General features: G+C 40.4%; 1 protein-coding gene across 1 annotated transcript in view; it reads left to right on the forward strand.

Annotated features, from left to right (window-relative positions):
* LOC121508774 (VPS10 domain-containing receptor SorCS1) overlaps positions 1 to 24,867 on the forward strand; it is a 330,036-nt gene that overhangs the window by 155,740 nt on the left and 149,429 nt on the right. Inside the window, exon 2 of the mRNA XM_041785854.1 lies at positions 4,615 to 4,682. Coding sequence (XP_041641788.1) covers positions 4,615 to 4,682 — 68 coding nt within the window. The remainder of the gene's footprint in view (positions 1 to 4,614; positions 4,683 to 24,867) is intronic.

A 24,867-nucleotide genomic window follows, 5' to 3' on the forward strand; every position in this document is an offset into this window, starting at 1 on the left:
AGTGGAGTGTTTAAAACCATTCTGATATGATTAAGTAATGAGTTTGAAACAATTAGAGGAGATCATGTTAAACAATGGGATGTATGGTATTCTGCATGTTGGATCTCTGACAAGCTCACAGCGATGTGTGGGTTTAGATCACTGGTGTGAAAATAAGCCAGTGATGCATCCTGGCAAAGATATTTTCACACATTAACACCTTATCTCACATGGTGATAAGTGTCGCAAAATTAAACCACATCAAGGTTTGCAATTTAATTTAAAAGGCTTTGTTTGGTTTAAAACAGTGAAGGCCAAAAAGCAGCAACCCACACATTATCCAGGTCGAGTGCAGTTATTAATGCCTGTGATACAAAACCATTCTGAAAGGTTTGTAATCATTTTACAGGAGCTGTTGACACCAAGGTGACCATTTTACTTTTCATATTTTGAGGGATGTCAGTCAAAAGAAAGTTAATATGGCTTTGTCACATCTCAACATTTCAGGTCATCAATCAAATTCTAGTATCAGACTAAGACAACCTGAGTAAATGCAAAATGCAGTTTTTAAATGATGATTTCATTTATTAAGGGAATATAGCCATCCGAACCTACCTGGACCTATGTGAAAAAGTAATCCACCGCCTGTTGAATCATGAATTAACTGTGATTAACCACCTTTTTTTGGAAAGCCAAGCTTAATTTCACTAGCCACACCCAGACCTGATTACCATCAGACCTGCTGAATCAAGAAATCCCTTTAATAGAAACTGTCTGAAAAAGTGAAGTAGTCTAAAAGATCTCAAAACGCAAAACGTGGCGCCATCTTTAGAAATTCAAGAACAGTTGAGAAACATTGTCATCTATTAGTCTGGAGAGGGTTACAAAGCCATTTCAAATGGGGAAAACTTGGAACACTGGTTAACGTGATGGTGGTAGTGTGATGGTCTGGTGCTGCTTTTCTTCTTCAGGATCTGGGCACATTTGTGCAGTTAGCATGGCCCTGGAAGAGCCATAGTCAATTTTTCCACCATAATGAGAAATTTATGAATGAAAGTAAAACTGTTTAGTTAATATGCAGTTTTAACTTGTCCTCAATTTAAAACAAGAAATAGTATTGAGAAGGAGGTCATTGAGGTGGGTGGCACTAAGCAGTGCTGGTCTTGGCTGGAAATGCCAAGACTGGTTGGGAGGGGGGGCAAGGTACAAATGTGAGTTTGGGCAATAGTACTTGCAACCCACAGCAGCCACTATGAAAAGACATGTCCTGTCATAGTTATAAAATTTAGGAATTTCTCTGTCTTTGAACATTTTTGGAAATTTTTGAGAAACTGTAAACAAAAAGTTTTAGTAAATAGAAATATGAGGGTTCTTGTGTGTATTTTATTGTGAATTCAGCTCACCTGGGCTCAGCCAAGTGGTCAGCCAACATTTCTTAAACCTACTGCACTGAAACCTGTAGAAGCCAAATATGGATATTCTTGTATTTCTTAGTTTTTATAGCATATTTGTATCTCAAAAACCCTGATTCACAGTTACATTTTTATTTTTAATGTTAACAGTTAATCTGCATTAAGCTGTTTTTAAGGCCTCCATGCCTGGGATAGCTGGGCCTGGAGGAATCGTGTTTTCAGGTTTGACTTTCTGTCTGCACCTTTCTTACAAATGCAATGTTTCATGAACACCTAGAGTGATTTCCTTTAAATGTTGTAAATGTCTTGTCTTAGTCAGTGATAGACTGGTTGCATTTAAGAGGTCAAAGGTTAAAGATCCAAGTCATTAGGGCTTTATTTTTATCCCTTGCTTCTGATATCTTAAGAACACTTTCTGGGATCTTTATCAAACTTTGTACAAATGTCCATTCTGACTTGAAGATGAACTGATTCTTTTTCTTTTTTTTTTTTCACACCTGAAGTCATTGGGGCCTTGTGGTCATTTTTTGTAAATGTGATAAATGGAGAATGGTTTGTGTTCTTAAAGCTTTGCATGAATGACAAGTCTGCCTCTAAAATAAAGTGGGTACATGGTTGAAGTGACCATAACCTGGAATCCTGGGCACAGAGTGACTCAAGAAGGCATTCAGGGATTTTTTTCTAAATTTGGCACAAACATACATTTGGGCTTGATGGTGAACTGATTCGATTTTGGAGATTTTCAACAGTCACTGCAACCTCACATATTGTGGGTGTCAGGGACCAAGCACTCTAAGCAAAAGGACAAATGTGTAAAATAGAAAGTTGCATTGGTTAAGTAATAATTTGTTAACAAAAATCGTCAATTTAACATTTGAAATTGGAAATAAGCGGAGAGTGCAAACTAGTGCCCAAACTCAAAATGAGGTCAAAGAATCAAAAAGAAGTGAAGCTTCAACCTAACCAGACATAACTAAACGGACCTGACAACCATAAAGGACTAGTCCAACACAAACAAGGGGGAAACTATAGTGACTACAAACTAAACATGTTACTTATTTAAACAGAAACCAACCAAAATTAACCCATTTAAATAAACTATTTATAATAAATGATCAATCAAATATCAGAAAATACAGAGCAAAAGAAATGAATCTAATTAGCAAATCATGAGTCAAATCAGAAAACATCTGTCAACTGCAATAAATTAAGATCTGTTTTAACAAAAGTAAGTGTGTGATGTGCCTGATGAAAAGGAAAACAAAAGTGACTAAGATTTGACAAATCAATCAAAAGAAATACTAATACGAGGTTGCAGCAGATGATGCAGCCGCCACAGTGCGGTTGCAGTGACCTTGTACCGAATGGCCCCTGACAGATTCCCATCCGGCCCCCAGAAGCTCAATTAAACTCAGAAAAAGTGCTGAGGAAAAATACACTGTTGTATTAGGTTATCTTTTCCGTCTTTCCTTTTATTATCCTCACAGATTTTTAAGCAACACCAAAAATAAGTGAGCCTGAAACTTTCTTTACTGGCTTAATGTTTAATCAGTTTTACAAAAATCCAACAGTTATTAACAATTATTAGCAAAAATGATGCATGACAAACTTACTCATAAGTCCAGTTCAGGGTGATCGCGAGTTTTTTCACTGCCTGAGAATACGTCTTATAAGACCTCCTAAGCCCTAGCGGGACCAAATTTGGTCCTGCTTGCCTTGATCCGAACAAACTTGCTCTAGGTGCTCTAGTTTTGCACAAAAATAGTCATGTTACACATCAAATTAAACAGAAGAAGCTCAGCTACAAGCCCAAATAAACATTTTCTACCTGCACTACATCAAACTAAAAAAGGAATCAAATCAATGACCACATATCAAAGTGGCCATAGTGCTACATAGTCGGACACTTCCGCCCCCTACGGGATGGTGCCTGGTACTACAGACACAAACATGGTCTCATTTGAAAGCCCAGCTTCTACTGAAAATTCTAGTCATGTTTGTGAAGTTTCCATTTGTTTCAGCAGTTTCTTTTAGCTTACTGCTCTTTATTTTGTGTTGTTTTTTCTGCTTTTGAAAATAAATCTGCTCCTCTTGGTGTCAAACTTTAGTTTCTTTGTAAGATTTCTTTAAAAGGGAACTATATTGAGGTCTGGGTGATTTGAGGGGAAAAAAAGAATTCCATGATGCAGTGACCACCTATAATGGTATATGAGTAAAAAGAGTTTGATACCTGAGATTTTTTAAAATGGCAGAGATCGTGCCAAATTTGGCCAATTTGGGCCCAAATAGCACAAGATGGGATTTTGTCTGGGTATTTTTTTTACTAAAATCTCTCTTATTTTGTCCAGATAACCCTCTAGTGGCATAAAAGTTGAGACAGGTAATGTCAAAATATGGTGCTTTGGCCTACTGGAGATTTTTGGACTTCAACTGCATTTTTTCTGTGGGATGTATTTGCTAAAATTGCAAAAAAAAAAAAATCAGGCAAAAAATTCTTTTTTTCATTTATAATGTGTGTGGTAAGTTTATTCACTCTGACCCAGTAACATATATACACATATTCACACTTTTGAACAAATTTCACAAGTGCCCTCTTTATTACTGTACCTTGATCATTCAAATAAAACTTGTAGTTACAGAGTTATACTCATTTAAAGATGGGCTGGAAATTTCAAGTAGTACCCTAATAAATGAGGCTAGGGCTTAACAGGCAGAATATATTTTTCCTTGATGTGTTTTTCACCAATGAGGATGCAGCAAATTTACATCAAACTACATGTCAGCCTCAGAAATATGTGGCTTAAATATCTCAATCACTGCCTTGTGGCTCACTGTGGTATAGGGGTTTTACTGCGAGAACAGAGATTGAGTTCACTGCTAAAGGCTAAAATAAGGAGCATTTCAAAGAAAAAACAATTATTTAGACTCAAGGTTTCTTTTATTTAGTTCATTTAAAGCGTCGGCCCACAGTGTCTGCATAGGCATAAGCTGGCCCTTGTACAAATGTAGTTGATGATCTCTGCTTTAGACTAATGTAAGCATGAACAGACATGCAACAGAACACCATCAATAGAAAGTAGTGTTGCAGAGGTATATATCTGGCTGCTGGTTGTTTTTTTGCTGTGTCTTGTTTTGTTTCCTGACACTTTTGCATCGATTGTGTTTACCACATACATGGTTAATGGCCTTTGAAATTTATAATATACTCTGTCTTGTTCTGCAGGTGATTCTGATGCTGACCAAACTCTTTGACTTCAACCTGAACAGCGTGACCGAGAGTTCCTTATGGAGGTGAGCTTCCCACACAACATGACATTTGTAGAAAAGCCTCCAGCAGTTACGAGTTGACACAATAAATCGGTCAAAGGGGAATGTAGGACTTATAGTTCCATACTTTTGAAGTCTTTAATCCTGTGGTTTGAATCGCTTCAAGCACTGCTCTTAGAAACACTCATATGATCTCATAATGTGAATAAATGAAACAGTCAGAGCTTGAAATAGAGGCAGCGGTCTAAAAAAGATCTCTCAAATGACGAGGCTGAACAGCCGAATGTCCTCAATCAGTTCTAATGTCTTTGGGCACCAGAAATCCCTCACATGAAAGTCACTAATCATTGCTGCTGGAGCTGGCAGTGTTATCCCACAAATTACCTTGACCAGCCTTGAACACAGCGCTGCTTTGCTCCCAGCGTCTGCCTCCTCTCTGACTACATTCTGATGTAACTGTGTTTGATGCTGTGAACGAAGCTTATGGCTGCATTACGAAGGTCGTTACCAAAGATGATCTGTTGGAGTAATTACCTGTTGAACAATGGGATTTTCATTATTATTGCCTGTACAATGGAGTGCAACAAACACGGGCATGCCTCTTAGGGAAAATAGTCCAGACCATAAAGGGATGAAGGATGAATACAGATTAACCAGATTAACATGATTATGACAAATTAAAGATGTAATATGTAGAATCATGACCCTGAAATGTCAAAACACATTTTGGATGTGTACTTACAACCCCAAATCCAAAAAAGTTGGGGCACTGTGTACAATGTAAATCTCATAAAACCATTTTTTATTCGTAACAAGCAAAATATCAGATGTTGACACTGTGACATTTTACCTTTTATGAAAAATATTAGGTCATTTTGAATTTGATGGCAGCAACACATCCCAAAAAAGTCTGGACAGGACCATGTTTACCATTGTGTAGCATCCCCTCTTCATTTAACGACAGTCTGTTAACTTTAGGGAAGTGAGGAGAACAGTTCTTGGAGTTTAGGGAGAGGAATGTGGCCCCATGCTTTTCTGATGTAGGATTCTAGCTGGGTCTTTGCCAGATGTTTTCTTCTATGATGCTAAAAGGTTTCCATAGGGTCTGCCAGACAGTCAGACCAGTTCAGCATCTTCTCTTCTACTGTGAAGCCATGTGGTTGTGATGGATGTATGTGGTTTAGCATTGTCTTTCTCAAATATGCAAGGCCTTCCCTGAAAAAAGCATCGTCAGAATGGCAGCACATATTGCTCTAAAGCAGGGGTCATCAAGTACCTATGCACAAGGGCCAGATTTAGTCTCAACAGAAACTCTGGGGGCCGAACTTTCAAATACAAAAAAATTAAATAAATATTTTGGTCTGGTTGAAATATTATTTTAGTAGTATTTGTAATTTCTTTCAAAACACAGGACATCTTTAGTCATTACCAGTGAGATCTATCCCTATATCTATAATGCAGCAGGCCACAAGGAGACAGGCCTGGCAACTGAATTTGCCAGACCCCTGAAAATCCAAGAGAATGGGCCCTCCACAATTATCATTTAGCGCCAATATGAACCCATTTTGACACTTTTAACCTCTTTTTTGATACCTTTTGCCCCTTTAACCCAATTTTGCAAGATTTTAACCCCTTTTGAAACACTTTCCCCACATGTTTTATACCCTTTGTGCCAATCTTTTATCCATTTTTGCCACTTCTATTTTTGCCACTTTTTAACTCATTTTCATTGCATTTATTTCAACAATTTTTGCCACTTTTAACCCATTTTTCATACGTTGTGCACCTTTAACCCATTTCTTGCCATACTTTAACCCATTTAAACCACTTGCCCTGCATGTTTTATTCCCTCTGTGCCACTCTTGTCAATTTTTGCCCCTTTTCTTTTATTTACTTCACTTTTTAACCCCTTTTCATTACTTTTCTGCACTTTTTTTCTCATTTTTAATCACTTTTTTGATACTTTTGCCCCTTTTCCCCCTTTTACTGTTTTTTTTGCCACATTTTAACCTCTTTTCGCAACTTTTTCTGCCAATTTTTGTCCCTTTGTGCCACTCCACAACCCATTTTGCCACTTATCAGTCATTTTTATTACCCCTTTTCAGCACTTTATCCGGTTATTTTTGGAGCTCATCTACCAACCTAAAAACAGATCAATCCTAAGTCATTCTAAAACTATTTCAATGTTAATTGTTTGTGGGATGGATTTAACATTTGCAGACATTTAAAGCCAAGATACTTTTAAAACCACATCTTCTTTTCTTCCTTTTCTGAATTGAATGATCCCTCGTGGGCCGGACAGGAAGCTTTTGGGGGGCCTGATGTGGCCCCCAGTTAAAGATCAGTGCTCTAAAACTTCTCTAGACTTTTCAGTATTGATAGTCCCTTTCCAGATGTAAAAGCTACCCACATCAGAGACACTAATGCAACCCCATACCATCAGAAATGTAGGCTTTTGAACTGTGTGCTGATAAAAAGTTGGATGGTCTCTCTCCTCTATAGTCTGCAGGACACGCCGTCTGTGTTTGGATAACAGTTTCAACTTTTGATTCCTCTGACCACAGAACAGTTTTTCATTTTACTGCAGCTTATTTAAAATGAGCTTGACCCAGAGAAGACAGTAGCTTTTCTGGATCATGCTGACATTTGGTTTCTTCTTTTCATGGCACAGCTTAAACTTGTATTTGTGGATGTCATGATGAATTGGGTTGTCAGACAATAATTTCTGGAAGTGTTACTGTGCCCATGCAGGGATTTCCTGTTCCTGAATTTTGCCTGTTTTTAATACAGAGTCGCCTTAGGTCCCAAAGATCACGTGCGTCCAGTTTTGACCTTTGGCACTGTCCAGATTCCCTGAATCTTTTGATGATATTCTGCACTGTAGATGGTGGGGTATTCAAAATCGTTGCAATTTTGCATTGAGGAAATTAATCTGAAATTGTCCCACAATTTTTAGACACAGTTTTTCATATATAAGTGAACCTCTGCCCATCTATACTACTGAGAGTGCCTCAGGCTGCACGGTTGTTACCTCACAGCAAGAAGGTCCCTGGTTTGCTTCCCAGTCAGGGCCTTTCTGTGCAGAGTTTACATGTTTACTGCGCACGCGTAGGTTCACTCCAGGTTTTCCCCACCGCTAAAGACATGCTTGGTAGGTTAACTGGTGACTTAAATTGGCCATGTGAGTGTGCCTAGTTGTTTCTATATGTCAGCCTTGTGATTGACAAGCGACCTCTTGCCCAATGACATCTGTGACTCCCAACGGGATAAGTGGTATAGAAAATGGATGGATGGAGACTCCGCCTCTCCAAAACTCCTTTTATACCCAGTCAAGAAAATTAGTTGCAAAATTTTCCCCCTGCGTAGCCTTTTATTGCCCAGATCCTACTTTTTGGAGATGTGTTGCTGCCATCAAATTCAAAATTAGCTAATATTTTTCATGAAATGGTAAAATTCCTCATATTTACCATCTGATGATCTTCTATTGTGAATAAAGCAATGGTTTAAGAGATTTGTACATCATTGCATCCTTTTTTTATATTTTACACTGTGCCCCAACCTTTTTTGCAATAATGGCTGAAGACATACATAAAAAAATATACACAAGGATGAGGCACTGAAGTGTGCCTACTTCAATTTAATTCAATTCAATTCAAAAAACTTTATTTGTCCCCAAGGGCAATTTAAGGCATTTTAGAGCAGCAGCATTACAAAAAAGAACAAAGGTTAGAAACAAAGTGTCAGTTGACAGAACAATAAAGGCAAGACAAAGGTATGTACAAATCTGAACTTAAGAGTATTAATAAGGGAGCAGAAAGAAATAATAATGATAATTAAAAAGTAATAAATAAATAAAGATAAAAATGTACAGGTCTAATAAATAAACAAAGCTAACTGGGATGGATGGAGTAAAAACGTGTAGTAGTGCAGAAGGGTAAGTTGCAGCAGTGAACAAATATCAGACAGAGCTATATGAAATGGATTAATACTGAACCAATAGGTTGAAATAGTGCAAACAGACAAGTGTACCACAAAATATGTCAACAGAACTATTTGTGCATGAAACAATGTTAAAGTCAAACATAAAGCGCAATCAAGTAAATAATTACCATGGAGCAAAAAAGATATAGTTATATGCAAAATAATGATGAGAATACAAACTGACAGAATTTTAAGGTGCGTCTGAGAGCGAGGTAGTCATGTTGTAAAGAGTTTATGGGGGAGGGGGACTCACAACTTTGCCAGTCCATGTGCGTTTTTAATTTTTGTTCAGTTTAGTTGGTTTGTTTTTTTGTTTGGGGGGGTTAGGAGGAGTTAAGGAGGTGAACAGCCCTAGGGACAAAGGTTGCTCTTCTCTGTGTCCTGCAGCCGGGGCAGCGCAGTCTGCGCCCTGGGGGGAGCCACTCAAATGCAGGGTGGAGAGCGTGTGAGGGGTCCTGTATGATCCTGTTCGCTAACCTGAGTGTTTGCTGCCCATAGATGGAGGAAAGAGTCCTTGTTGGGAGTCCAGTGATCTTAGAGCAGACCCTGACAGTGCTCTCCAGGCGGTTTCTGTCCTGGTGGCTAATGGAGTAGAACCAGCAGGTTATGGAAAATGTGGTGATGCTTTCGATGAAGAACTAATAAAAACTTAGCAGGATGTTTTTGCTGACTCCGAAGGAATTGAGTTTCCTGAGGAGATACTGCCACTGGTGACCTTTTTCTGAGAATCTCCTCTGTGTTAGAGGAGAATTTCAGCATGCTGTCGAAGATGGTGCCCAGGTATTTACACTCCTCCACTAGCTCCACTGGCTTCCCATGGATTGAGGTGATGGATGCTGCAGCCAGCTCTCTGCCTGTTGGAGAAAGTCACCACCATGTCTTTGGTTTTATTCATGTTCAGCTCAAGGCATGAGCTGTTGCACCACTCCACAAACTCCTGGAGAGCTGATCCATGGTGCTGTGAGTGGCCTGAGAGCAGGGATAGTAGGACTGTGTCATCAGCATATTTCACAAAGTGACACTGAGGCTGTGTGGATCTGCAATCATCGGTGGAGAGGATGAAGAGCAGAGGTGAGAGCACGCAGCCCTGAGGGGAACTGGCAAGGTGTGTTGGAGGTCGGAGAAGGTGTTGTTGACCCTGGACTCTCTGTGACCTGTCAGTCAGAAAGTCCAGTATCCACAGGGTAAGCTGATTGTCCAGATGGAAATAGGAGGTGAGTTTGTTGGCCAGGATGTGAGGCTGCATAGTGTTGAATGCAGAGGAGAAGTCTGCAAACAGGAGTCTGGCTGATGTGTTGGGCTGCTCCAGATGTTTGTGTACGGTGTCGATGATGAATGCTTTTGCATCATCAACACCTCTGCCTGCGCGGTAAGCATACTGTAGTGGGTCCATCAGGGTGTCGGTTACTGTGAGGATATGTTGTTTTACGACCTTCTCCATGGCCTTCATCACCAGGGAAGTGAGGGCCACAGGCCTGAGGTCGTTCAGGGTGTTGATGGTGCTTTTCTTTGGGATGGGGATGACTGTGGAGCGTTTCCACAGCTGGGGGACTACAGATTTAAAAACTTTGATGAATGAAAGCTACAATTTCTTTCAACTTTTGACGTTTTAAACTTTTGAAAATCCAAAGGAAGCTTCATGTTTATTGTAGTTTCTTCAAGTTTGACTCAAACCCACAGAGTTGGTTTTAGATTCTAGAGGGAGAATCACGAGTTCACTAGACTATAAAAGATATAAAAGACATCTTCATAATTTCCTGATGTTATGATGCTGCTGCAAAAATATGGCAGATTGGGGTGAAGGTTTGAGACAGTGTAAGCATCATGTAGCTTTAATAAAGTGTGAAGCTGAACTCATAATTATTGATGGTTCACGTCCAGACAATGTTGAGGGATTGTTAATCTCTGCACCAGTCAAGGCAACAGGTTTTCTTAAGGTGAGCTCAGCAGTTGAAGAGTCTAAAAGTATGTGAAATCTGCGTTATTATGTTTCCTGAGTACAATAACAGCATGAATAACTCATTCAGTTCACAGGGAACTGGTATGAAGCCAAGGCAACCTGTATCATCCATTTTACTTTTATTTCCTCTCTCTTTTCATTTTAACTGCTACAGTTGTTGGATGAATTAGATGGTGAAAATCTGTCTAAGAGTGGTACACTGAGGTTTATACTTGTCAGCTTAATTTTCTACATTCAAGTTTGAGCCCGCAGACTCCTTCTGCAAGTTTCGGGATTTAATTCCCAGCATCCAAGGTTAATTTTGAGCTGTGAGGCAGAAAAAGAACAAAAATACCCCATGTGGGTCTTTTCTCCGACAGACATTGACACATTAATACGTTTCTACGTAGTGCTTAAGGTAAAAAAAAGGGTCATCGACATAAAAAGTCCTTGCCTTCATCTCTACGTCAATATGGAGCAGAAATAATATGAATGAAGAAACCGATGACAAAATAACTAGCCAAGGCTGGCTAAGCAGAGCAGATAACTAATTCAATAGTCATTTTTAAAAAAACACAGGAGAGTTACAAGGACAGATTCAACTGAAATAAACTTTTTTGTTTGCTTTTTAAAAATTTAATTTGGGCTTTTGCACCTTCATTTGATAGAGGATGACAGTGAATAGAGTCGGAAACAGGGAGGAAGGAGTGAGGAGAGACATGCAGGGGAGGGCCACAGGCCGGAGTCAAGCCTGGACTGCCTGCGTACGTGGGGTGTGCCTTAAACCACTAAACCATCTGCACCCCCCAACTGAAACAAACTTAAACAAAAGAGCAAGAAAATATCATGGTATCTCTCTCTCTCTCTCTCTCTCTCTCTCTCTCTTTATATATATATATATATATATATACACTATATTACCAAAAGTATTCACTCCCCTGCCTTGACTCACATATGAACTTAAGTGACATCCCATTCTTAATCCACAGAGTTTAATATGACGTTGGTCCACCCTTTGCAGCTATAACAGCTTCAACTCTTCTGGGAAGGCTTTCCACAAGGTTTAGGAGTGTGCTTATGGGAATTTTTGACCATTCTTCCAGAAGCACATTTGGGGGGTCACACACTGATGTTGGACGAGAAGGCCTGGCTCTCAGTCTCCGCTCTAATTCATCCCAAAGGTGTTCTATCAGGTTGAGGTCAGGACTCTGTGCAGGCTATTCTAGTTCATCTCCACCAAACTCTCATCCATGTCTTTATGGACCTTGCTTTGTGCACTGGTGCACAGTCATGTTGGAACAGGAAGGGGCCATCCTTAAACTGTTCCCACAAAGTTGGGAGCATGTAATTGTCCAAAATCTCTTGGTATGCTGAAGCATTCAGAGTTCCTTTCACTGGAACTAAGGGACCAAGCCCAGCTCCTGAAAAACAAGCCCACACCATAATCCCCCCTCCACCAAACTTTACACTTGGCACAATGCAGTCAGACAAGTACCATTCTCCTGGCAACCACCAAGCTCAGACTTGTCCATCAGATTGCCAGATGGAGAAGCACAATTTGCCACTCCAGAGAACACATCTCCACTGATCTAGAGTCCAGTGGCAGCGTGCTTTACGCCACTACTGCCAACACTTTGAATTGTACTTGGTGATCTATGGCTTGGATGCAGCTGCTCGGCCATGGAAACCAATTCCATGAAGCTCTCTACGCACTGTTCTTGAGCTAATCTGAAGGCCACATGAAGTTTGGAGGTCTGTAGTGATTGACTCTGCAGAACGTTGGCGACCTCTGCACACTATGCGCCTCAGCATCCGCTGACCCCGCTCCGTCATTTTATGTGGCCTACCACTTCACGTCTGAGTTGCTGTCGTTCCCAATCACTTCCACTTTGTTATAACACCACTGACAATTGACTGTGGAATACTTAGGATTGAGGAAATTTCATAACTGGACTTGTTGCACAGGTGACATCCTATCACAGTACCACGCTGGAATTCACTGAGCTTCTGAGAGGAGTGGAAGTGATTGGAACACCTGATTTCAATTATTTGAATGAGTGAGTGAATACTTTTGGCAATATAGTGTATGTGTGACAGATCACAGACTGTCTGAAACAATCAGGAGCAGTAAAATAATCGTATCAACCCTAAACAGTTAAGAATTATTCAGACAGTTGTGTTAGGACTCAAATCAGGCCATGCCCCCTGTACTTTGGAGAGGAGCAAATCTGGCCAAGAAATGGGCCTAAAATCATCAATCAGCCCAAAAATAATTTTTGAGAATAGTTTTATGATCACTAAGAGCGTTTGTGTTGGAGGGTTTTCACAGCTGAATGTTTTTGGACTCTTGGGGGAGCTTAACCACCATTTAAAACAACACTGACATGCACTTAATAAAACTGAAAGGGGCAAACACATTAGTAAGCTATGTCATATTTGTACAAAGTTAAGGCAAAGTATAACTTTTATTCCTTCAGCTAGAGTTATATCTAAAAATGTGGCTTCCTAGAGCAAAGTTATGTTCTTAAACCACTTCCAAAAAAAGTCTCTTGAAGTTAGGCGTCTATCTGGTTAACTTTGTTTCACTGAAAGTTGAAAGTGAAGCAGCTAAAATACAGGGGTCAAACAGTCAACATCATTACCTAAAGGCTGCAAGAAAGCTTAGCACTGAGTAGGACTGCAGGGACCAGTGATAAACGATGTGAGCTTGTGGAAGATGATGGGATCATTCTAGCTGCATCATGATGAATTCAGTGTCCTGTAATCCTATTTAACCCGGTACAACTCTTCAGTTAATCTCTCTTCAGGAGCCAAATGATCTCTAGTTCTTCCCCCGTGTCTTCAGTTGTTTTACCTGTTTACTGTAAAGGTGCAACAGATGTGACATCAGTCTCACCGTCTGTAATGCAGCTTGCTGCCTGAAGCAGGAAACAAGAGCAGGTAATTCACATATAAATAATACTCTCGCCCCTGTCATGGTTAACAGCTCCAGGTCATTTCTACATACCTGAGAAACTGTGCTCCATGTGCACAAGATAGCTTTTGTTCAGTTAAAACCCTTCTTGAAAATATGTACAGTGCAGTGGAAAAGTATTTTCTCCCTTTCTGATTTCTTATTTTTTTAGTTGTTACACTAAAATGTTTCAGATCATTCAACAAATTTGAATATTAGACAAAGATAACCCGAGTAACTGCTGTTTTTAAAATGATGATTCCATTTATAAAGAGAAAAAAGCCACCCAAACCTCCCTGGCCCGATGTGAAAAACCAATTGCTCCCCTTGTAAAAACATGAATTGACATTTTTTGGAAAGCTGAGTTCAATTTCTCTGGCCACATCCAGGCCTGATTACTGTCAGACCTGTTGAATCAAGAAATCCCTTAATAGAACCTGTCTGACAAAGTGAGGTAGGCTTAAAGATCTTAAAAACACATAAAGGAGCCATGTAAAGAAATTCAAGAACAGATTGGAAAACAAAGTCACTGACATCAGTCTGGAAAAGGTTACAAAATCATTTATAAGGCTTTGGAACTCCAGCCAACCACTGTGAAAGCCACTGTCCACAAATGGAGAAAACTTGGAACATTGGTTAACCTTCCCAAGAGTGGTTGGCCCACAAAAATGATTCCAAGAGTGCATCAGCAACTCATCCTGGAAGACACAAAAGAACCCTGAACAACATTCAATGCCCTGCAGGCCTTACTTGAGTCAGGGGGCGGTAGTAGCTCAGTCTATAAGGACTTGGGCTGGGAATCAGAGAGTGTCGAGTCAATTGTGTTGGACCATATCTGGACTTTGGCCTTGTAGTTGGAGAGGTGCCAGGTCACTTCCTGAATACTGCCGAAGTGCCCTTGAGCAAGGCACTGAACCCATACAGCTACCGGCAGCGCTTCAACGAGAGTAGCAACGCCATCGCTCTGACATCTCTCCTAGTGCATGTCCAAGGGGATCCTGTTTGCACATGTGTATTTGCATGTAATTCAACCTAATTGTGTGTAGCATGTTCAACAATAGAGTGTTAATTGTAAATTTCCCTTCAGGGATTAATAAAGTATGTCTTAGTTTAGTTTAGTCTGAGTTAAGCTCAGTGTTCATGGTTCAACAATAAGAAAGAGGCTATGCAAAAATGACACCATGGGAGAGGTCCAAGGCCAAAACCACTGCTGACTAAAACAAACACAAGGCTCATCTCACATTTGATAAAAAAAAAAACATCCTGATGATCCCCAAGACTTCTGGGAAATTACTCTGTGGACAGGCAGAAGTTGAATTTTTTGGAAGATGTGTCCCATTACATCTGGAGTAAAACTGACACAGTATTTCATTAAAGAAAATCATACTAACTGTCAAACATGGTGGTGGTAGTGTGCTGGTCTGGGGCTACTTTGCTGCTTCAAGGACCTGAACCACGTGTTGTAACTGATGGAGCCATGAATTCTGCTCTGTGCCAGAAAATCCTGAAGGAGAATGTCTGGCTATCAGTTCATGACCTCAAGCTCAAACGCACTTGGGTTATGCAGCAGGACAACACCAGCAAGTCCACCCCTGAATGGCTTCAAAAGAACAAAATGAAGGTTTTGGAGTGGTCTGGCCTTAAGTCTGATCGAGATGCTGTGGCATGACCTCACAGGGCAGCCTATGGCTGTATTAAAACAAGAGTGGGCCAAAGTTCGTGCAGTGATGTGAAAGACTCATTGCCAAATGTTTGTAGTGGTTGCTGTCAAGAGAGGCATAATAGTTATCAGGTTTAATGCGCTCAGCTGTGTTTTCTTATTTGATGCTCCAAAGTCAAAACGAGGTCAGAGAGTGGGCGACAGGTCAGTTTAAAGCACATGACTGAAGCACAGCTATTGTTTTACATCTCCAAATGGCACCTAAAGCATTAACAAACTGCCTTGATAAATGCACTGACCTTGTTTTTGATTTTGGAGTGTCAAAGGATGACTAACTTACCACAGCAGCTTTTCTACTGTTTGGAGACAAAGGTAAGAAAGGAAGGACAATACAGGACAAAGTGCAAGGATAGAGAAGAGAGGAAGAGGTGGAGAGAGGCAGAAACATCCCAGCTGAGGTGCTGAGGCGTTTGTTATAAAGCTAGAAATAACTGGTCAGTACACACAGTACTATCACACACTAGTTAGAGCTGTACTGTTTTCACTTGAAAGTGTGCATCATTCTAATTATTTAATATCAAATATATTGACAACAACAACAAAAAAGAAAGCCTCCATATTTCTATAATTATATAAATAAAGTTTAAATTCCTGGTACTCCACGTAGATAATGTAATAAATGACAGAGAAATTTAGTGAGCACCTGTCCCTCCACAGTGCAGGTCTGATGGGAAGTAACTATTGAGCTGTGTGGTGTCGACAGACGGCACCAAACAGCGCCTATAAGAAGTATGATGGACCTTTGGCTTCAATCGCAGCACTGAGTCTGTGTGGATAGGTCTCAATCAGGCTTGCACATCTGAACACTGCAATTTTACTCCATTCTTCTTTGCAAAACTGCCCCAGCTCTGTCAGGTTGCACGAGAATTGGGCAGCCACAAATTCTCTATTCTTTCTGTTATTTTTAAAACCATTTCTGTGTGGCTTTCCCTGTATGCTTCGGGTCATTGTTTGGCTGGAAAATAAATCTCCTCACATGTCATAGTTCTCTTGCAGACTGAATAAAATTGTCTTGCTGTATTTTTACATTTTGCCTCATCTATTTTACCATCTACCTTTACAAGCCTTCCAGGGCTGGCGGCCAGAAGCATCCCCACAGCATGATGCTGCCACCACCATGCTTCAGTGGAGATGGTGTGCTTGTGGTGATGTGCAGCTTTTGCTGTCTGATAGCCAAAAAGCACCATTTTAGTCTCATCAGACCAAAACCTTTCTTCAACTCGACTACATGCCTTTTGGGCGAACTCTTGTTGAGATTTGAGGCTTTCTCTTGCCACTCTCCCATAAAGCTTTGACTGGTAAAGAACCTGACTTGTATGTAGAGTCTCTCCCATCTCAGCTGCTGAAGCTTGGAACTCCCTCAGAGTAGTCATAGGTGTCTTGGTGACCTCTCTCACGAGGCTCCTTCTTGCACAGTCACTCAGTTTGTGAGGACGGCCTGATCTAGGCAGATTTACATGTGCCATATTCTGTCTGTTTTCTATGATGAATTTAACTGAACTCTGGCGGATGTTCAGTGCCTTGGAAATGTTTTTGCATCCATCTCCTGACTTGTACTTTTAATAACCTTGTCTCTGAGTTGCTTGGGTGTTCTCTTATCTTCATGGTGTAATGGTAGCCAGGAATACTGATTAACTTGTCTAACAGTGCATGGACCTTCCAGACACAGGTGTCTATACTGCAATCAGTTAAGACACATTCAGTGCACTCAGGTGATCCCTGTATGACTAATTGTGGGAATATTAGCAGCAATTGTCTGAACGTTGTCAGTCACTTTGAAGGCAGTCACTTATTTCACCTTACATATAGTCATTTAATTGGCATTACTTTGTAGAAATCTGTTTTCACTTTGACATTGGGAGTTTTTTTTTTGTTTGTTTTTTTTCAAAAAAACAAATTATATTAACCATGATGATTCATAAAATTGATAAAAGAGTAAAACATCCAAAGGGGGTGAATATCATTCACCACCAGATTAAGTACAAAGAAGAAAAAAATCCCCCAAAATCCAGTTGCTGCAAACGTTTGATGACCTTGATGACGTTTTCGTCTGAAAAAATGTGGTATAAGGGTTTAATTTCCCTTTAACAATCTGAGTGGTATCACTATTGATACTTTTCTATCATGACCTTGACCTTGTACTGATCTGTATTCACTTTATCCTTGAGTTCGAAAGGACATTTGTGCCAAGTGTAATGACAATACCTTGAAGCATTTTTGAGATATTGCAGGCGTATTTGAGGTATTCTTTGAAGGGGTACAAGCACTTATTAAGGAGTCTTTTCTCTTTTTTGATCTAGTCTTTAAATGCATTATTAAATTCTTTGACTAAGCCAAGATTCATAATCCATCAGTCGTAGACTTTGTGGCGCTTATATTACATTTCTGTTGATTTATCTCTAACCAATCCAAAAGACATTTTAAAATATGAACCGTTCAGCTTGAGTATTGACAAAAGAAGAACTGCTTTTACTTTTTAGAAGTGTTTCTTGATTCTCTTCTCTTCTCTGCCTTTCCTTGAGAAAGAAAAGGATCAAGTTCAAAGAACCAGCACAGCACAGTTTTCTGCCGAGGCTGCCTAAAGGCTTAAGTTCTCACCCACAGCTATGCTAAATGTACCATTATATGACTGCCCTCACCTCATCGAGGCTCGTAGAAGGATATCACTATGTGTCTCCAATGAACATTACCCAGGTAATGGTGCATCTGTTACTGATGTTTCACTCACGTTGGTATGAATCTGAAGCTCTGTGAAAACAGCCTCTTTTAATGGCTGGACAAATAAAGGCATGTGTGGATGAAACAGAAAGAAAAAAGGCAAACACATTTTGACAGGAGGGAGGGAATAATAACAGGGCAGGACGTTAATGGGCAATTTACGGGCAGGTAAAAAGACAGAGGAGCAAAGCAACAGATAACTGTGTTTAAGGAAGCCAACTGGTCTGGCAGAAATCAAGCACTCCTCCGGGAGTGTTTAAGCTAAACTAGGCGTCTGTGCGTGTTGTGGCCCCAAATAGCAGCATGAGGTAACAGCTTGAAACTTTTATTTCTAGAAATCATGTGGTATGATGTGAGCATGTACAGCTCTGTCAATCTGTCTATCATTGCTTTATGCCAAAGGATATTTAAAGCAACAGTCCTGACATCCAAAGGCTTTGATAGGGAAAAATCTTTTTTTCCTCCCAGTTTTCACTCCCTTTATTTGGAGTTTTTAACACATGTAGTACTACTGAAGAGTTCTAGGACATTTTAGCCTGCCCCTGAAAACATCAAAGTACTTTTTCACACATGTGCCTCACAGCGGGATATTTTCTCATTGCCGAGCCATAATGTGAAAAGATTCTGCAGAAACCTAGCAGGAAGAGAGGTGACCCTCACATGTATGCAGTTCGAATTATCGAGGGGAATTATTGTTCACTCTGGTTAAAACTGGGATTTTCATATACATGTAAACATGGTAAAGATGTAGAACATGTAACATCTGTTTTTACCACACCCTCCCAGTCAACTTTCTATGAATATGCCTCTGAGTACAGCCTGACCCTCTGGCTTACCCTCCTTGTAGTGGGTGTCAATTATTGTCTTCTGGACATTAGTCAAGTCAGCAGTCTTCCTCATGATTGCAGCTGTGTGAAGTGAACCAGGGTGATAAAATTAAGGCAAAGTGGACTTTTCCACAATATTCTAATATTTTAAGATGGTGGATATTTGATTTTCGTGAGCTGTAGGCCTTAATCACAAAACTAGAACAAAAAAGTCTTAAAATGTTTCACTCTGTATTAGAAGTATTTAAAACTGTGGTTTTTATACTGGGCTGCACGGTGGTGCAGGGGAGTGCTGTTGCCCAACAGCAAGAAGGTTCCTGGTTCGCTTCCCGGTCAGGGTCTTTCTGTGCGGAGTTTGCATCTTCTCCCCATGCATGTGTGGGTTCTCTCCAGGTACTCCGGCTTCCTCCCACCACCAAAATCATGCTCATTAGGTTAATTGGTGACTCTAAATTGGTTGTAGGTGTGAGTGTGAGCGTGCCTGGTTGTCTGCCATCAGTCCGGGGTGTACCCCGCCTCTCGCCCAATGACAGCTGAGATAGGCTCCAGCCCCCCTGCGACCCCAAATGGGATAAGCGGTATAGAAAATGAATGGATGGGTTTTCATACTTTATATGCCAAAGGCACATCTAAGATTTAGCCAAAATCTCAAGGCACACCAGATTCATGTCTATGCAAAACCCCCTGGAAAAAGTAAATAAGATGTTCTAATTTTTTTAGATGCACCTGTGTATTTCATTGATGTCCTGCAGAATCTCAAATATTCCCTATAGCTGTCGGACAGAAATCCTTAATTTCTACAATTGTACTGGGACAAGTCATGTCAGGGTCGCTGTCATAGGTCGAGAGTCCAACCGCCCAAACTCACCTCTGTGACCTGGAAGCCCCCCACACTCTGCATCTCCAGTGATTTAAGAACAGCACTGTTCAGCATCACCATCCCAGCACATCATAAGTCAAATTTACTGAACAGAAAATTCACCTTTTGTTATTTGTAAATTTCTGAGCAACCTTGAAAGAAAGACTTGTGAGATTAGTGACTTCTTCACTGGTCAAAGCTTTATAGGAAAGTGGAAAAGAGAAAGCCACTGTCAGGGTAAACTCAGATTAAATCTGGACTGGAGTTCACCTAAAGGCATGGGAGACTCCAATATCAAGTGGAGGAAAGTTCTTTGGTCTGATGAGACCAAAATAGAGCCTTTTTTTGCCATCAGACAAGATGCTATGTTTGGGAGCACTGCAGATCACCACAAACACACCACCTCCACTGTGAGGCACGGTGGTGGCAGCATCATGCTGTGGGGATGCTTCTCTGCACCCGGCCCTGGAAGGCTTGAGGGTAAACATGCAGCAAAATCCTGGAGGACAATCTCATTCAGTCTGCAAGAAAACTATGGCTTGAAAACTTTGAGTGGCTGAGTCAAAGCTCAGACCTCAATCCACAGAATTTGTGGCTGGACCTGAAAAGGACTGTTCAAGCCACATGCAACCTGACACAGATGAAACTGTTTTGCAAAGAAGAATGGAGTTAAACTGCTGCGTCCAACTGTGCAAGCCTGATTGAGACCCATCCACACAGACTCAGTGCTGTGATAGAAGCCGAAGATGCAATCTGAAAAAATCTTCATTTTTCGGGGTGGTCAAAATGCCAAATTATATTGACTGTGATTGCTTTATAAAATAATTGAAGGGTCAAGCATCCAAAGGGGTGAATGCTTTCAAAAAATAAAAAAATAACAAAAGAACACATGAGCTATGAGAAGTAGTAGATTCTGTAGTTAACATCTTTAAGCTTATTTTTCTTGTCCAGTGTGGCTTGAAGAGTGGAAGTGTCCCACCAAACCTGAAGGGCAGAAATACGATGGAAAAGAATTGCAGCTATAGTGGGAGGGAGTGAAGGGTATGATTTAGCTTGCTACTCAGCAGATATACTGTCAAGGAGCACTAAGGGTTTCATAAATTCATCCTGGAACACTCAGCTCCGCTGCCATTTGCCCGATGTCTCAAACAGAGCTGTTGGTGTTCTCAGCTCACTAATGCAAGGACTGACCTTATTTTAACTACTCTGAGATGCATGCTGCTCTCAAACTTCAAACCAAGATTAATCAAATTCCCTGCAGAGAATGTAAAAGCCTTTCTGCTGCAGGATATCAATGTATCGTAGGATCTGGGAATTATGATTCAAAGTCTTTCTAAAAAGCCTTAAAATGTCCTTAGACTCACTCCTAATTTATTTTAGAGTTAGGTTAGGTTGAACGAAGGAGGGTTAATTCTTATGATTGCCATTTTGTGCGTAAGATGTGTCTTTCAGGATGTAATTCACCGTGCATGTAGTGGCCATTTTCCACACTCAGAGTATAAAGCTTGAATGTTTTTTAGCAGCTTAGATAATTTTTTCTGTTAGAAGACATCATGAAATGTATGAAACATGGACATAGACAAAAAAGGACCCTTGAAACAACAGATGAAAGAGCACTAAACAGCAGATTGTGCAGATAACACAGAACGTCCAAACATCAAAGAAATACTGGTTCACCCTCAATACATTACAGCAACAAGGACTGTAATAGCATTGTATTCAAATACATGAACTTAAATATGAAGTTGGCCCTTGTTTGCAACTGTAACAGCCTCCACTCTTCTTTGAAGGCTTTCCACAAGACTTTGGAGTGTTTCTGTTGGAATTTGTCCTTATTATAGAGCATTAATGAGGTTAGGCACTGATGCTGGATGAGGAAGCCTGGCTCCCAATCTCCATTCCATTGATCCCAAAGGTGTCTGATGGGGTTTAGGTCAGGGTTCTGTGTGGGCCAGTCAAGTTCTAATCAAAACTCATCAAACCATGTCTTTATAGTCCTCACTTTGTGCACTGGGTCCCAGTCATGTTGGAATATAAAAGAGCCTTCCCCAAAAATGTTGCCACACAGATGGAAGCATAGCATTGCCCAAAAGCTCCATATAACTATCCCTCCCCCACAAAACTTTATAGTTGTAAAATACAGGCAGGTAATGTTCTCCTGGCATCCGCCTAATCAAGACTCGCCCATCTGACTGTCAGAGAAGCAAGATTCTTTACTCCACAGAACTGCTCCGCAGTCCAGTGTCAGCATGTTTTACACCACTCTATCCCATGCTTGGCATTGGACTTGGTGATCTGAGGCTTGCACACAGCTGCTTGGCCATGGAAACCCTTTCCATGAAGTTCCTGTTGCATAGTTTTTGTGCTTACATCATTGCCAGTGGACTCTTCAGAACTCTTCAGCTATGGAATCAGCAGATGATGGCGACTTTTATGCACCATAAGCCCAAGCAGTCATTGAGTTGCTGTTGTTCATAAAGACTTCCACCTTCTGAAACATATTACAGTTGACTGTGGAAGGTAAACATTTTAATCTAAAAGTTGAAATATGAAATAAAAAGTCTGAATGTTTTTAAAGGGTATATGAGAGAAAGTTGACATCAGGAGTTACAAGGGTCAAAATATGAGTTAAATTTTTAAATTGTGAGTTTAAAAGGTCAAAATATAGGATTAAAAATCAAAGGTGTCAAATTTGAGATAAAATTCAATGAGTTTAGAATATCAAAATATGACTTCAAATTTAAAAATTTTAATCTAAATCTTCAAATATGTAACTAGAAAAGCACTCAGAGAGCGCAGACCTCTGCCTTCAGCCCTATCTCCCAATAGTGAAGCATCCTTTAAAAAAAAAATCCTGGATACGTCCCCATGTGCCCCTCATCACAGCATTCACCGATTACTCCCTCCCCAGCGGGGTGGAAACATGGTGAGGCTAAGCATTGGTGTCACTATGTGTGGACTGTCATGGGAGAAGCATTGCCTGCTGGTGCCAACAGATGCACTGACAGCCTCACCCATGGTCTCACCAGACGACGTCATGGCAGAGGGTGAATATTCCTCTATTCCTCCCAGCATTGTGAGTATTCTCGCAACACTTCGCTGTCTTTCTCTCTGTTACGCTCCGACTCGTTTCCTTGACCGGGTGTGCGTCTTTCAAACTCTATAAACTCCAAAACTTCCAATAGAAACACACCCAAAAATGCTGCTGAGATTGAAGTTACTGATGTCTGCCATCTCCTGGTGTAAAGTGGTAACAGTGCAGCCCTCCGCCATTAGCCCTATCGCTCAATAGTAAAGAATCCTTTAAAGAATTCCTGGATCCAGATGGTGATCCGGATCAGTCCCAAAATTTAATCTGTTCTTCCTTATGCCATTTCTGACATTTCCTGAAAATGTCAACAAAATCCGTCCATAACTTTTTGAGTTATGTTGCTAACAAATGAACAAACAGACAAAGAAACAAACGAAGACACAAACAAACAAACCCACCCAATCACATAACCTCCTTAGTGGAGGTAATAAAAATTCAAAATTATGAACTGAAAAGGTCCAAAATGAAATAAAAAGTCAAACTCATAAGTTTGATTATGAGATGCAGACTTGAAAATATGACATGAAAACACCAAATTTCTTTTTCCCACATTCCTGACTTTTTATCTAATTATTTTTATTCTTTATTTTTCAAATTTTTATGACTTCATGATGATGTTTTAAATCATCAACATTAAGTTTATATTTTTGTACTGGAGGGAGTCTGCAGACCTCATACTGGTGGGCTGGTTATAATAAAAATCTGATATGATCTTGCGGGCCAGGGGTAAAAACAAAAACCTCAGGCCGGATTTGGCCCCCGGGCCTTGAGTTTGACACCCCTGCTTTAGCCCGCCTAAGATGCCCATATGTATTTTAAAAGTTTGTTTGGCCGAACACAATAAATTGAATTTTTTTTTTTAAACATTATTTTATTGATAAAAAGAAATGATTTTTTCACTCCCATTACAGTTTACTAAGCATGTGAATATTATTACATTTTAAGTCAGACTTCAGAGGAAATGTCTGAATAGGGTGAATAAAAGCTTGATAAAGCTTTGAACATAATCAGAATCCAGTGAGCCACATCCCTGCCAAAGGATGTGTCATCCTGTGTGCTAAAAAACATGACCTTATCCCCCCTCTTGTTAGATCCAACTAGTGGACAGTCTGGATCGTTGGCTCACCTACAGCCCCTGTGGAGCCAACAACCTCACAATGGATGAAATCACAGCGGCATGGTCAGAGCTGCATTTTACACCCACACATAACCACTGAATGGCCTTTTCAAAAGCCACTTGCAAGTTTCACTGTCCTTGAGAAACTATCATTCTCCATTTACTGTAACTTTTTATCTTCCCAGGATCGGCCAGGGTCGGCCCGTTTTTTATTGGTCCGTGTTGAGAGTTGGCGTGACACTAAAAGTAAGTCATTGGCTCCTAAATCAAATGATTTTTTGACAGCTAGGCCTTAGAGGAGTCAATCGATAGCCCGATGATGTCATCGCCCCATGGTGCTGGACTGGACTCATCCAAGAGGGTTTGTCTGGTCGTGGTGTATCTGCTCGCGACTGAATGAGCCAATAACACATCTAAAGAAGCTGGTAAATTTGAGAAAATTGCTTGAGTGAAATGAATATTTCTGAATTTTTATGGCTGTTTGAAGATTAAAGTGTGAATCTCCAAGTAAACTCAGAGCACTTCAAACAAGGACCTCGCTCTGGATTTAACAGCTATTGAAAGGAGGTGGAGATAAGAAAAGAAGCAGTTAAGTCGATGTGACTGATTGCTTCATTTGAAGTCGCACAAACTGTACTTCAGCGTCTTCGCTGCATCTTTAAACTTTTGTATGTTTCAGGCTTCATCTCTATCTTCATGTTAAATAAGAAAAGCTCCTTCACTGAAGCTCAGCACACTCAAAATGAATTAGACCAGAAAGCTCAAATAATCCATTCAAACTCTCAGAGACAGTCCCAAATGCTAAATTTTAACTTTGCATTATAGCAGTGAGTAACTTAATAATTCAGCCCACATTCAATGCTGCTTTCCAAGGCTAGCTAGGTAGTATTCGACAGAACTCACAAAGATTTAACACAAAGGGAGGAGGAGGAGGAGGAGGAGGCACTCAAAGTACCTGCAGAATACAGCTTTAAAGCTCTTTTTTCTCATTAAACGTAGGTCAA

This window comes from Cheilinus undulatus, linkage group 4, assembly GCF_018320785.1.
Source record: "Cheilinus undulatus linkage group 4, ASM1832078v1, whole genome shotgun sequence".
NCBI classification, from domain to species: Eukaryota; Metazoa; Chordata; class Actinopteri; order Labriformes; family Labridae; genus Cheilinus; species Cheilinus undulatus.